The sequence below is a fragment of the Strix aluco genome, chromosome 2 (assembly GCF_031877795.1).
Source record: "Strix aluco isolate bStrAlu1 chromosome 2, bStrAlu1.hap1, whole genome shotgun sequence".
NCBI lineage: Eukaryota > Metazoa > Chordata > Aves > Strigiformes > Strigidae > Strix > Strix aluco.
In genome coordinates this window covers 35,958,815-35,973,305 of record NC_133932.1, presented here as the reverse complement: position 1 = coordinate 35,973,305, position 14,491 = coordinate 35,958,815, and the positions used below count along the sequence as shown (strand labels likewise).

Genomic DNA, 14,491 nt, shown 5'->3' with positions numbered 1-14,491 from the left:
CGCCTCCCGTGGCGCGCAGGGGCGGTGCGGACCGGCGGCGGGCGGTGTGGCGGTCCCTGCGGCGGTCCGTGCGGCTCCTCCCGCCCCTCCGGCAGGTGGGCTGGCGGCGGGTTGGACGGCCGTGTCCGCCTTTGCCCTCTCCCGCGATTTCAGCCCGGGAGGGACTCGGGAGCCGGAGCCGCTGCCCAGGGGGAGATGGGGTTGGTCTTGACCGCCTGAAGATGCGAGGGGGCCCAGGCGGTCCGAAGCCGTGTTCGCTTCGCTCGGGCGAGCCGGGGTTTTGTTTGTCAGGCCGGAAGCGGGGAGCGGCCTAGTTTATGTCGAGCTGAAGAGGGAGGTGATGTGAAAACAGCCTCCCCGGCCCGTGGGGGCAGGGAGCTTGTGAGCCTCCTGGCCAGCACCCTCAGGCAGCTGAGGGCGGGGCGTTCCTCGGCTGGAGGTGCCGGTGTGCCGGGCTTCCTTGGCGCGCCCCCATTTCGGGCAAAGCCCGCGCTTCTGAGGTTCAGTTGAAGGCGGTATGGGCGAGGGGAAGTGAGATACACGTTTCAACGACAGATTGAAGTAGAAGGACTAATAAGGTTGATGCAGTTTATCTCTCATGCACGGTGGGGGGTTGAGCTGAGGTGTAGCGTCACGGTGTGGTATGGGGCTGGGGTTTTTGGTGGTGTTGGTGTGGGGTAAGGTTGTTTTCTGCTGGTATATGTGATCAGAGAGCTCCATTCTGCTCTTGTTATTGGAAGAAATAAACTGCAGAGGCTGTTCATGCCAGTTAATTTTCTGTAATTGTAATACATTTGCCGTTTGAAAACTTCTAGTTCTGTGCATGTAAACACCAGTGTCTCATTTTCTTTAGAGGATTATGGCTATACCTTGGCCAAGATGATATTTGCAGATCAAGGCTTCCTGTCTTCCCTCATCCCTATCACCCACCCTCGTTTAGGGGTTTGCTTGTACTACATTTTCTAAACTTTAAAGAGGCAGCTTGTTAAACAGGCTCTGATTTCTCTTGCTGAGATAAAATAAACATGCAGTATTTGAAAGTGACTTTAAATATTTTTAAGTAACTTTTTTTCTTTTTTAAATTCAGGTTGTCTAAATAAGACAAAATCTTTTACTTAATATGAAGAAAAGCAGAGGTCGGACAGGTCGAAAGAGAAGAAGAAAACATTTCCAGAGTTTTATGGATGGAGGTACTATCCCTGGAAGTATTGCTCGATAATAAAATAACCAATTGTTTGTCAAGATGTCATTTTATTGTGTATATTTGTCAAACACCTTTGTGCTTTGACAATAGCATTCATAAATGTTAGCTTTTTCTATGCAAATATTCTAGCTTTACTTTACAGTCCCAAGCAGAGCATGGTGAACTATTGTAAACTCTCTTTTCTGGCTAATGGGAATCACTATGTTATTCTTAAATTCCTTGACCCGTGAATATGCTGAATAACTTCTGCATTTCTGAGAGCTCCTGGTGCCCAGAGGCCCAGAATTTAGTGAGCTAGTTCAAGGGGAGCCTTTCTTGCTATTCTATTATGCTATACTAAAATGTCCAAAACACAGTTTTTTCTGACTATACAGTAAAATTTTTCAATTTCCTTTCTTTTCCAACAGAGTGTTATTTTATAGCATTAATCCCCTATTTTTTATTTTTAGTAAACTGCAGTCACAAGCTGGAATACATTAAACTTAAGAAGTGGCTGAAAGACAGAGGATTTGAAGACAATAATTTAAGGCCAGCAGAGTTCAGGGGTAATGTTTTAATTATTGGTGGTACAAATTTCCGATTCTTCTAAGAATGTTGATTCCTGCTTTCATTTTGAATCACACGGCTGACATCAGAAAAAAAGCCAGTTACTGTTAGTCTTTTAAAGACTTGTGGCAAATGCACGTGAATGTAATTTAACATAAACAAGTAGATATGGCGGCCTGAAGTAGTGTAAACAGTTTCTTATGTAAAAATGATCTCATGTAAAACTCTTGTATAAGAATACTCTGGTGTGCTGCAAAATATGCACACCTATGCTGAATTCCTTGTAGAAATCGAGATTTTAAGTGTTAGTAGCACAGTTTTAAAGAAGAAAGTAATAGCTCTATAAGTGTTCCTAGTATTGGAACCTAACCTTGTTAGCATTTCTTCATCTTTTTTTCCCTGTGCAAGTTCAGTAGCTCTAGTGATACAGATAAGTAAAAGTTTTTAGAGCTGCGATTCACTTACTTAGTACTCTTTACAGTAAAGGTTTATACTTGTATTTTTTCTCTTTAAGTAGATTATGTTTCAAAAACTTTTGCAGTATTAGAGAGTAGAGAGAATAGGATGAATCAGGAAAATATTGTGAATAGAAATTGTAAAGTTTAGTTAAAACTCTGAAACCAAGGAGAGCAGCCAGTGTTGAAAGATGTGTTTAAAGAAAAAACTGGGAAAAAGAAGTTGAGTAATTGCTAGAACTGGACAGCAAGTATTACAGGGGATACGGGGGAAGGGCTTTCACAGGGTCCTGAAAAATAAAAAGAGAATCAGAGAACAAAGAAATGAGGTATATATCTGGAAAAATCCATAATTGGCTTTTGTGATTTATAAGAGATAATGTATGTTCTTTTAGCACTTTTCCTTGCTAGCCTGTTGATTTATTGCAGCTTATCATAATCTCCTGTATTTTACATATACACAAGTATTTAAGCATCCTCTTTGTTCCTACTTCAGATACAGGAAGAGGACTGATGACGACAAAAACTCTTCAGGTTAGTAATGTTGATTCTAATGCAAGAACTCCTCAGGTTCTTTTGTGATATAATGACTTTTGCAACAAGCAAAGCTCAAAATTCCAGACAAAGTCTTCACAGTCCCTGTTGTGAATGTAATTGCTGCTCTAATACCAGAATTTTCAGTGTTGGCATATTTGTAAGATGATATCCTATGAACCCTGAGGGCTTGTTGGATGAAGGCATTCTGGTACTCATTTATAGAGATTTAGTATGTAGTCTCGTGTTTCAGTTTAAGGCAATTAGTGGCTAACTGAAGCCAGAAGGAGCATGCCCCTTTCCTCCTGTTTGCCTTCTCCCTCAGCCACTGGCTCCCACAGCTTCCTTTGCACTGGTTATAGCAGTCTTCCCCATTCGTGTGGCAAGTTGCATCGGGAAGCTAAACTAACAGAAAACTCTCTTCAAAAAAATTATTAGCTTTGATAGCTTTGCTGCTTGAAATCTCCTGCCTTGGTCAGACCAGTACTGGTACAAAGGGAGGAATGGCATATCAATGTGGGGGGTGGAGGAAAGGGATGGGGCTTTTTAAGCAGCATTTGGCTTTCGATTATCTTAGCCATAATGTGAAACCACAGCTTCAACCTCACTTTGGTGGCCACCTTCTTTGTTGGTAGACCAGCTAATAGAAACATAATTTCTCAGATACTTCCAGCAGAAAAGGGGAATAATAGAAAAAATACCTTGCCCTTCAGGTATTGGCACAGAAAGACTGAACTCTGACTGAAAAGTGCCTCTCAGAAAATAGCCTTGTTGGAGAAGTTTCCTAACTGGTATGAGAATAGTATATCAAATAATGGGGAATCAGACCCAGAACCTTTTGTAAAATAGAGTAGAACAAGAGGTAGGAAGGAGGTGCAGTGGAGAACTCATGTGTAGAGAACAGTGTACGTTCTCATGCTGGTTCAGGGTTAGAGCCAGCAGTTGGAAGACAGAGGCTCAGGTTATCTACAGTGCTGGGAGTCTGCAGTAAGTGAAATGAGAGGTAGACTCAACTGGGCTTGAGCAGGGTAGGAAAACTCATGAGAGGAGTCGGAAGGGGAGAGTATTGACTTGATTCATGTCCTCTCCCTACAGGCATGGACACATATGGCTCAAGCCAGGCACAAAAGCTAATTTACACACAGAGCAGCTTGGCAAACAAGGTCAGGGTAGACATGACCTAAAATATCCCTACCCCATACTGCTATGATGATAGAAATTCAGCTATTTGTGAGATCTAATCTGAAATATATCTCAGTACAAAGTGTGTAGCCAGGCACCAAACTTTCCATGAACAGCTAACTTCCTGCAGATCACAGTTCCCAATGACTGCAATCGTATTCATTCCCTAGACTGTGACTGTCTTAAAACCATGCAAGTTTCCATCAAGTTCAACATCACATCTGTTTGCTTCCTGACATTAGTGTTCTCTGGGGAATGTCTCTCTGTTCAGAAATTGTGTAGTAGATGAGTCATTTACACTTGACCTTTACTATTCTTTGTGTGTGATTGTTTTTTTTTCCTCCCTCAAAGGCAGGGGATCTGATTATTTCGTTGCCTGAGAAATGCTTACTCACCACGGGCACTGTCCTTAGTAGCTACTTGGGAGAATACATTATGAAGTGAGTGAAAAGTGACACTTTATGGGCATGTTGGCATTTACTGTGGGTTGCTTGTTAGATTAATCATCTGAAGTGGTGGTAGGGCTTTAAACTGTTAAACAACCCCAACTTGTATGAGTATTTCTTGTGGACTTTGATGCATGTGGAATGCTCAGATAAGTAAGGTTTGGATGCAGTGCATCCTCTTAGCTAAGCAGAGTTGGAAGGATGGTACAGGCTTGAACTTGACCTGTGTCTAGAGTCAGCTTGGACCTAAATGCGAGTTATGAATGGTTTCTTGGGAATTTGTGAGTATGCTTCAAAAAACAACCCAAGAGGTGAGCCTGTTGTTACCACAAACCAGCTTTTATAGCCCCTTTGAAATCATCAAAAGGACTTGGAGATGAACTACAAAGAAGTTTATAATAGAAGCTATTTATAACATTTAAAAGAACTAGAAGAGAGATAAAATACTGCTACATCCATTTCCTATCTCACCTCTGTGTGTCTGCTGTGTTGATATTTTTATTTTATTTTCTAATAGATGGAAGCCTCCTGTATCTCCTTTGATAGCATTGTGCACATTTTTAATAGCAGAGAAGCATGCTGGTGAGAAATCTCTGTGGAAGCCATATCTTGATGTTTTACCCAAGACATACACTTGCCCCGTTTGTTTGGAACACGATGTAGTAAGCTTTCTTCCTGAACCTTTAAGAAAGAAGTCTCAGGAGCAGAGAACGACGGTCCATGAGTTGTACATGTCTTCCAAGGCTTTTTTCTCTTCCCTGCAACCTGTGTTTGCTGAGAACACAGGAACTATTTTTAACTACAGTGCTCTAGAGTGGGCTTGGTGCACTATTAATACCAGGACAATATACATGAAACATTCACAGAGGGAATGTTTTTCTCTTGAGCCAGATGTTTATGCGTTGGCACCATATTTAGATCTGCTAAACCACAGTCCAAATGTTCAGGTAAGAAACTAAGAATAGATCAGTGAATTTCTTTATTTGTGGAAGCACTATCTCAATACGGTATGCATTTATGTGATGGATTAGGAGTGTCTGGAAGTCAGTGAGAGATCCCATAGTGGGAAAAATGTCTATTGAGGACACGTGCAGGCCAAGTACTCACAGTTCATATATATCCTGGAGCTTGTTATTCAGCCCAAGGCAGCTGAGTAAAGATGATTTAAATGTTTCAGTTTATGTAGCAAAGCAAAGTTACAAGGAGGGCCCACAATGGCTGGGTGAGATTTGTATCCAGGGTAGCTATTTACAAGTGCCACTTGTATATATAAACATACTTTGCTCTCCCGAAAGGCTCAGCTCCCTGTGTTACTTCACCTCTGGCTGAAACTTCTGAGCAGCCTTAGGAAAGTGTGTAGAGCAGTTCGCCAAGACAGAACTGGGACAGAACAAAAGCAGCCAACTCTGCATGAAGCCATCTTTATTTGCAGATTTGGGACCTCTGTAATAAGTCTACACACTGGGTGGCACATCCTGTGGACTAAGGTTTTGATGTTTGTTCTTCATACTAATGGGTTGCCTTTTCAGACATCTGTAACACTATCTGTTTTCTTCCAGTGTTAAAGAAGTGCTCAATACTGTTGGATTTTAATGTTCAAGGTCTGATTCCTTTTTCACCCTGTCTTCCTGTCAAGAGTAAAATTTTTTTCATTTTTAACTTCTTGAAGGTAAAAGCAGCATTTAATGAACAGACAAGAAGATATGAAATTCGGACAAATTCACAGTGCAGAAAATATGAAGAAGTATTTATCTGCTATGGGCCTCATGATAATCAGCGACTGCTACTAGAATATGGATTTGTTGCCATGGATAACCCTCACAGCAGTGTTTATGTCTCATCAGGTTGGATTTGTAGATTGTCTTGACATTGAAAGGCACAATAGTAGAGAACAGAACATCTGAGTATGTTAATGTCAGTAAAAGGGATAACTAAAGGATGCTGAAGAAGTTCACACACGTGCATATACATATATGCCCAATGCACAGCATGCAAAATGCATACTAAAGCATTATAATTTTTTTCTTTAGTACCATCAAAACATTTGTATGTATTTCCAAGAAGTGGAATAGGGTTTGATACAACTTTGAATTGCATAGAATTTAAGGTTTAAATTTGGCAGTGTTCTTCGGTAACTTTTCCTTTTGTAAAATTTGGATTCTTTTAGCAGCATATATGTAGACATTCCAACTGGATGTCTTAGATTGTACCATTGTCTTCAGGCTTGCAGTCCTGATCCCCACAAACTGACGTTGCCAAGAGTGGTTCGTGACTTCAATTTGAGTCAGAATTTCCATTATAAGGATACAATCCTAGAGATTACTGATAGCTTTTGAGAAGTAGATGCATTTCTGATTACATTAAAGTTCACCAAAATATGGCAGGATTTATCTTTCTCCTGTAGCTACTTGAAAAGTTGGTTGAAATGTCATTTTGGAATTGAGGATTGTAGTTTCTTCTACATACCATTTATTTAAATATCTAAAATGTGTTTTTATGCAGATACTCTCCTCAAATATTTTCCACCACTGGACAAGCAGAGGAATGCAAAACTTTCCATTCTAAAGGATCATGATTTCTTACAGTAGGTATATGGAGTTTTTTGTTTCCCTGTGAGCTTTTTTTTCAGTTTTTCTGAGAGTCAGATTTTGCTTCTAGTATCAAAACCAGCATAAAGTAATTATTTGTTTTTTTAACAAACCGATTTGCTTGCTGTTTGCTCTGGTTCCAAAGAGCAGATCTTTCCTTGTTGACACTTGTCAGGAAGCTATCACGCTGTAAAAGGCCACCTATACTTTCTGCATCTCATCACTTCTGACTTTTTAGAAACCTGACCTTTGGATGGGATGGACCATCGTGGAGACTCCTCACAGCCCTCAAGTTGTTAAGTCTCAGAGCAGATGAATTGTAAGTTTCAGTCCTCTGAATATTTAGACAGTGTGCATGTGCTGTTTTCCTTTATTTGCTCTTTGCTGGCTGTGTGTGAGATACTGGAATAATTATTTTGGATCTCCTGTGTCTATCTCATTGAGTCCACTTGAGAAGTGAAAAGAAGAAAGGCAGAGAACACCATATAATGCAAAGTCGTTGCCTATTTGCTGCTTTGGTCTTTTGCTTTCTTGTATTAAACACTAGACACACCCCACTGTTTTCCCTTTCTATTTCAAGAACCAGATATTACTTTAAGATTCAGACTCCAGACCTTTTTCCTGTTGGTTTGATGGGACTTTAAATGCTATTGACCTTTGTTGATTTCTTTGAAGCATGTGTTCCACAGGCTGCTTCTGAAATTCTAGGGCCAAGTAAGTTGCTGAAATTCATCTTCAGTGACTGTCAACACAGGTTTGATCATTTGTTCCAAATGGCAAATCTACCTCAAACAGCATTAATAGAAAATGGTTACCTGGGCTTTGCTTGTAATAGTAAATTAAAAAAAAAAAAGTTTTCTCTTCTTCAAAGCTGTTTATGCTTTGAAGATTCATTGCCGAGTGGAATAAGTTGATTATAAGAACTAAAAATAAATCCCCATGATACAGGTTTCAAGCCCAGGTGAGGTGACGTTTAGCAGAAGCCATGCTAGTAAGTTCAGAGTGAACTTTTACTCCTCACTGGTGCTGCTGAAGTTGGTGGCAGCATGGCAGAGCAATAAAGAGCAGAAGCATTGGTCTAAGCGTGGCCTGTGTCTTTGGCTGAAAGGGTAGGGGTGCAGGTCTGGAGCTCCAGACCATTAAATCTCTCTTCTCTTTTGCTTGCCTTATCAGTCTCATGTCTGAATGCCCTGTGCCTTTTTCACGTACGCTAACCTTACTTGCCTTACACCACCGATGTTATTCTTAGCGTAACCATATGTTTATCATTCAGCTGGGCAATACAGCAAATGATTGTGTGTTGTTCAAACGTTTTGGTTCTAGTACTTGCTGGAGGAGAACGCTTCTTGGAGATGTAATTTCAGCCAGAAATGAACAGCAGACTTTGAATATAACAGCAAAAATATGCCATTTTTTAATAGAGGAGACACAGCATGTCCTTCTCCAGGTAATTTGACTGAAAGAACAAGGTGGCCCAGATTCCTTTCTCTCCTAGCATAAATGTACAGCAGTGTAATTTTCTGGGGTGAGAACAGAGTGATGGAGGGAATTGACTACACTGGGGTGGTGTAGAATTTTTTTCAAGGGTGACTGACAGCACTGAATTGCTCAGCAGGATTTGTGACTGCAGCAAAGAAAGGAACCATGTTACAGAGCTTATATGAAGCTCTGTAAACAAGTGAGAAGTATTTAACCTTTCTCTACCTACAGTACCAATGTGTTTGTTGAGGTTACCTCTTAAAAGAAAATGCAGATTTGTATGAGGTGGGTGCATAAGATGTTGCAGACCTGCCATGAGTGCCTTGTTGCAGAAAGAACAAGGCACTTGACTGTGTGTGTTCATTAAAGCCAGTCAAGTCAAATGAACTACCCATGTCAGCCAGTTGCCTGTGAGGGAGGTCTGTGCTCTTAGAAAAACAAACTCTCCTTTCTTTCTGAATTTTGGCAAGCAAATGTGTGCTTAATGTCAAGTTGAATAGCTATCATGGAAAAGGGTTATTAAACCCACGCTTTTGCAAAGGAAACACATATATGCACAGAGTATGAGGTGAATCTGGTCTTGAGCAACATCTTGCATATAATATAGACTTAGGAGCCTGATATCAGGTAAACATTTCCCTACCCTTCCTCTCCTTGTTTTTGGTCTCCTTCCTATCCACATGATGATTTTTTTCCTTTTTTTCCCTCCCCCCCCCCTTTTTTTTTTTTCTTTTACAATTACAGTTTCTCTTGTGGAAGATTAAAATAAATAGTATTTTGACATAGTTCATGGAATCCCTACCACAGATAAGCTTTGCACAAATTTTATGTTCACGTCCTATATTAAATAATCTAAATTTTGAGTAATTTCATCCTGCTTGTGTACACTTCAGATTTCCCAGTTGAAAAGGAACAAAGAGAACCTCAAAAAACACCTGGCTTTGGTAGAAGCACTACGCTTGGAAGATTTGAGGATACTACAAAAATCAGCTGAGATTGTTTGCAACTTGAATATTGCAACAACTTGACGTATCTGGAGCTGTGATAGCTGTGGCGGATTGGAGCTCTTTTGTCATGGATGTGCCTTGCTCAACTGTTTTAGTGGACCTGACAGCAAAGAATAATATAAAAAGTCATCAGAATATGCCTTGTTTTATTTATGGGGTCACCCAGGACCCAGAGTCTTATTTTGGTCTTTGCTGACCTTCTTCAGTAATACAGAAGGTTAGCCCAAATGGTGGGGGGAGCACAGGTGACTTTCATCACATCTCACTGAAACCACGGCTGCTGTGAGCAAAACAGCTTCTGGGGTAATTTGAGCAGCGCCAGGACTGTGGGCTCCAGCAGTCCTAGACTTTACAGCTACCTGTGTGGCTAAAGTGTGAATTGTAGGGTCAAGCAGATACTCCTCAGCATGTATTTGAACTCTGGCACTTGGTGGAGAGGAAGAGGACAGAACTGCTTGTATTTGCCCTGTATCGATCCTTTACTTTTTCCCTGAGATCTGTACATGTCTCCAAGTTTTAGCAGTTCATGTAATGCCTGTTCATTGTTGGAGTAATAAATGCGGACTAGAGCACAGATCAGCCCTGTTGTGACCAACTCCAAATCATTCCCTTCGCAGTTTCAGCCCAAGTGTTTCTTGAATGTAAGGAAGTGTGAATTTCCCTCCTTTACTCTCAAAGCTCCCTTCAGACACACTAGTTTGTGTTCTGACTCCTCCTGGTGGGAATGAGAGCTGTAAGGATATATCACTTTGAACTCTGTTTCTTGTTTGGAAGACTACCCAGGCAGTTAATTGTGTTTCCATTCAGTTCGGGTGATTACATTGAGAAATGTTCCTATCCTGTCTACAGGGGGATAGTCTCATGAGCAGCCTTTCAGTATTAGTTCTACTTAAGTTCAGAGCTTGAGCTCTCTCTGTTGTTTAGAGAAGAGAGAGACTTCTTCAAAGGGCATTTCAGGGCAGGACCCTTACTTAAGCTCTACAAACTTAATTGTGATTATGTTGTGATTATTTTCCATTCTGTAGGGAATCACATTTCATAGAATTTTTCATTACTATTTTTAGCATTTTTTAAGAACTGTATTTTTAAAAAGTTTATTTTTGTAAACATATTGCTTCATGTTCTACAAGACTTCTCTTTGAAATAAATGAAAATGTATACAGCAGTAAAGGCATTCTAGCTAATACTATAATTTAAGGAAAAAATGCAACAAGTGAAAACCGTGAAGTATTCAAGCTCAAATGCACTTTCAGACTTTCTTTGGTACCTTGTGAACAAGAATGTTATTGTGTAAACTGGCTTGGATTTGAGGATTCCAGGGTTTTTTCCTGCTTTCTTTTTTTTTTTTTCTGCCTCAGTCTATTTGGGACAGGAAGTGTCTTGATACCTGGAGCTCTGAGAAGGGCTCTTCCTTACACAGAAGGGTATGTTGGTTTATGTTCAAAAGACTGGGGGAGCTGAGAAATGTATCTGTTGTTACACAGTTTCCAAAAACAAAAATTCTTGGTTTCGAGGTGCCATCTTCATAACCTCTTCCGAGGATTAGGAGATTCTGAAAATAAGTTTTTTTTCTGCCTTGTTTACCCTAATGCACTGAGACTTTTGTACTCTTGGGCTTTCTGTATTATTCACGTGGAGATGCTGACGGTGTGTTGTTACTCTACATTTCAGAGCAGAGGGCAGGGTGAATGGGGTGGGAGAGGAGCAAGTGCCTTCTGGAGCTAGAAGCACATTTATTACAACCTTTATGCCAACTTACTTTCATATTTGCCTAAACTGTGGTTTTAACCCTTGCAAGTCACTTGGCACCATATTTTATACTCTACTCAGTTCCATTATGAAGTACCTCCTGGGATGAGATGACTGTCTGGATTTGGGAATGCAATCTCATCTCACCAAGGGCAATTCTCATCAGCTCACGTAAGGGTCCTTCTGTACCGCTGAATCTGGCTACAGCAGAGATAAGCGGGGCTGAGCCCCTGACCCTGCGGCTGTAGCCCATTCATTTTGATCAGGTCTGCAAAAAGGTCTACAGAAGTCATGGGTGACATGAAGAGGGTGGCTGGTGACTGAGCATTCATTCACAGTGCAAGAAGGAAGGGCTTTGAAAGGAAACTTGAATAAGTCAGGCTTGAAACTAACAGAAAATGGTAACGAATCTATTGATGTTACTAAGGAATATGGATACAAAAGTTGACATGGGTGCAGAGCACATACACAGGGAAGACAGAGCTGTCAGCAGTTCCCAGCCAGCCAAACAACTTTGGTCTTACGTAGTCCCTCGATCTCAAAATACTTGAAGGTTGAGAGGGTATTGATGGCAAGTACTGTATACATTCGCCCTGTGCTTGCTCTTTCAGGGTGTTGGTGGACACTGTGGGAAACTGTACTGGGCTAGAGGGATTCTTGCTTTGAACATGTCCTGCAATTTTGACGATTACAGTTGAACTGTTTGACCTCTTTCTTTTAATAAAAACTTTTTCATTCTCTAAGCACAGATGTGTTTCTCATGTTATAATTTTATAATGAGATGGTACCAGAGTTAAAGAAGATAAGGATGGTTTTGTTTGTTTGGGGGTTTTTTGGTGTTTGTTTATTTGTTTTTTCTGGAGATGGCTATTTTAAAAACAACTTCTGTACGATGTGTCTTGCAAAGATGGATACTAGGTTGACAGAAGTTTATTTGCTTCAGTATTGCACTATGGACTACACATTTATACCAGGTGGTTTGAATATGGGCTCTCCTTCTGTAACTCCTACACACCCTCCAGAGAGTGTAGGAAGGGGATCTGGCAGGGCAGGAGAGTAGGCAGTATGAATTGCTTGTCTGTCTCTTGCATGTAAGCACAGCAGTAAGCCCCTAGCTTTACCTTAAGCACTGTAGCAAGTGTTCTAAATAGAGCCATGTGTCTAATGTCAGAGACAAAATCCTGCCTGAATAAACTATGGAATTGGAACTAGTGCTTTTGTGGCACACATCAATAGCAACAGATTTTTAACAGGAATAAAACAGTGTAATACAGGTCATGATTTACCATTTATATATCTATATATATGCCTAGTCAGCAAAAGCTTAAGTTCTTTTTTGAATCAAACCTAAACTATGTGCAAGATCGGGCATCCTAAGCTGGGCTGAGAGCTTGGGTAAGAAGAAGTAACTGCTCTGTGAGTGCTCTCCAGCTGTCTTACAGAACACTAAATCAAGTTTTCAAAGAGTGAAGATGCTGACTTTCAGCCTCTGCTTTAGAGTCCCTTTGAGCTACAAACATCTTAATCACTTTGCTTTAGTGACGTGCTGTTAACATTTGCTCTGTCTCTGTTACTCTAAGAAGAGATTTAGCTGAGATCTTAGTGTGGAAAGACTGCATTTCCCTCTTCGTATAAATTTCCTTTCAGATTGTATCTGCAAATCTCAGCAACAGTAGCAATAAACCCCAGCTTTTTACTGTTAGCAATGCAAACCTTATATAGATCATGGCAGTGAGCTAGGTTCTCTTCCAGCTTGTGCAGTATTACTCAAAGAGAGCTAAAGTAGGACTGCATTCTGTGACTGCAGTGAAGACACTGGCTTTGGGTAGGTGTAATGAGGGAAGCTTTATTTCTTGTGATAACAGTGTGAGACACAAATAGCACAGCTTGATTTTTTTTTTTCTTCTTTGAGAGGAGGGAGTTGATTCAGTGCAGTCTGAAGTCACTGAGAAATGGTAAACATGAAACATCATGACAGTATCTTTCCTGTGTCAATTTATGTAAATACAACATGTATTTTCTTTGATCTTCTACAGAGAGTGGCTTCTAGTTTACACTTTTCTTCAGCTGTAATGTGTGGAGATCATCCATCATTGCTAAGTGCCTTTAGACCTGTCTGTTTCAGGACAAGATAAGGGAGTATCAACTCTCATACCCTAATAATTAAAGCTTTTAGGTACACTATGAAAACATTTCAAAGATGACATTCCCAAAGAAAGAGCTTTTAAAAGTGATGTCTGCCAGGGTATGTAGCCCCTCCCCACCTAGAAGGTAAAGAATACCCCTTTAAAAGTGTCACACTTCAGCATAATTTGAAGTGTTTGTTTGCACTCAGCACATCTATGACTACAGTGATGAAGATAATGAACTGTAGGACAGGGAAATTGTCCCAACAGAACTTTATGGGTTTGTTTATACAGTAAATATGAACTAAAGTTGTTAAAAGGTTTACAAATTTTCCCTCAATTTGGACCAGCAGTTGGATCTGAACCATGTGAAATTCAGGGGTTATATTGTTTCAGTATAAAAGCAGGGAAATCACAGTTCAGTGGCTGAATTCAACTAGAAGAACTTGATTTTATCCTTATCTAACAAAGCTTAAGGTGGCATCAGTCTGCTGCAGGTTGGAGTGGAAGCAAAAAAATACATTTTCTGAATAAACAATGGAATGTTTTAGTGGATATCTATAATTGAATGTTTTGGTGGATATCTATAATTCTAGAGTTAAGTTTTAGGAAGCACTACAATGAGTTACATTCAGTGGAAAAGCAAAGATACTTAATTAACCCCAAACTAAGTTGTGTAAACCTAGCCTAAAATTAATGCAATCTCTGTGTTGTCCACTAGATGATGCAACTGTACTACAGAGAAATAAGAAATTACAGTATATCCACATGCAATTATAATCCTTTTTACTGTGTTATATTTTTAGTAGTAAAAAGAGTTGTCTTCAATGATACACCATGGTTGGTATTAGATAAATAGTTAAAAATGTAGTTTTCTTTCTGCTGGTTTCAAGTGAAACTTGAAGCTTCATAATCTTTAATCTTTTCTCAGTTTTACTGTATTTTAGCTTTGTTGGAGTTGCTCCTCTCTCAGACTGAATCGTATCATTCTTCCCTGAAACTATTACCCACGACATAACTAATAGTTCAAATCATCTTTGTTACGTTAACTTGACCCTAATGGTTTAGCTAGTGGGGTTTCAGTGGAGAACTGTCTGCTTGTGTGTTTTTTCTTCAGAGATTAGGGGCCAGATTCATCTTTTGCACAAATCTCTTTCAACAACGTCCTTTGCTGT

At 40.2% G+C, this 14,491-nt stretch overlaps 1 protein-coding gene across 4 annotated transcripts; it reads left to right on the top strand.

Moving 5' to 3' along the window:
- Positions 1-51: 51 nt before the first annotated feature.
- On the top strand, positions 52-11,933 carry SETD4 (SET domain containing 4). Of its 4 annotated transcripts, none has more exons than XM_074814324.1 (11): positions 52-578; positions 1,088-1,190; positions 1,654-1,749; positions 2,702-2,739; positions 4,273-4,361; positions 4,885-5,314; positions 6,037-6,211; positions 6,870-6,951; positions 7,194-7,274; positions 8,279-8,402; positions 9,328-11,933. In XM_074814324.1, the coding sequence occupies exons 2-11, from the start codon at positions 1,121-1,123 to the stop codon at positions 9,460-9,462; spliced, it is 1,320 nt and encodes a 439-aa protein (XP_074670425.1). In that variant the 5' UTR covers positions 52-578; positions 1,088-1,120; the 3' UTR covers positions 9,463-11,933. The 4 variants fall into 4 exon arrangements, with proteins under 4 accessions (XP_074670425.1, XP_074670428.1, XP_074670426.1 ...); XM_074814325.1 differs by having other exon boundaries at positions 59-200; XM_074814326.1 differs by having other exon boundaries at positions 74-95.
- Positions 11,934-14,491: the final 2,558 nt, after the last annotated feature.

What these genes read in the sequence shown, in the direction of transcription:
- SETD4 (XM_074814324.1), top strand. Translation starts at nt 1,121, where the DNA reads ATGAAGAAAAGCAGAGGTCGGACAGGTCGAAAGAGAAGAAGAAAACAT. An exon ending in TTGGGAGAATACATTATGAA is followed by an intron (nt 4,362 to 4,884) that starts GTGAGTGAAAAG and finishes ATTTTCTAATAG; the next exon opens with ATGGAAGCCTCCTGTATCTC. An exon ending in AAGGATCATGATTTCTTACA is followed by an intron (nt 6,952 to 7,193) that starts GTAGGTATATGG and finishes CTGACTTTTTAG; the next exon opens with AAACCTGACCTTTGGATGGG.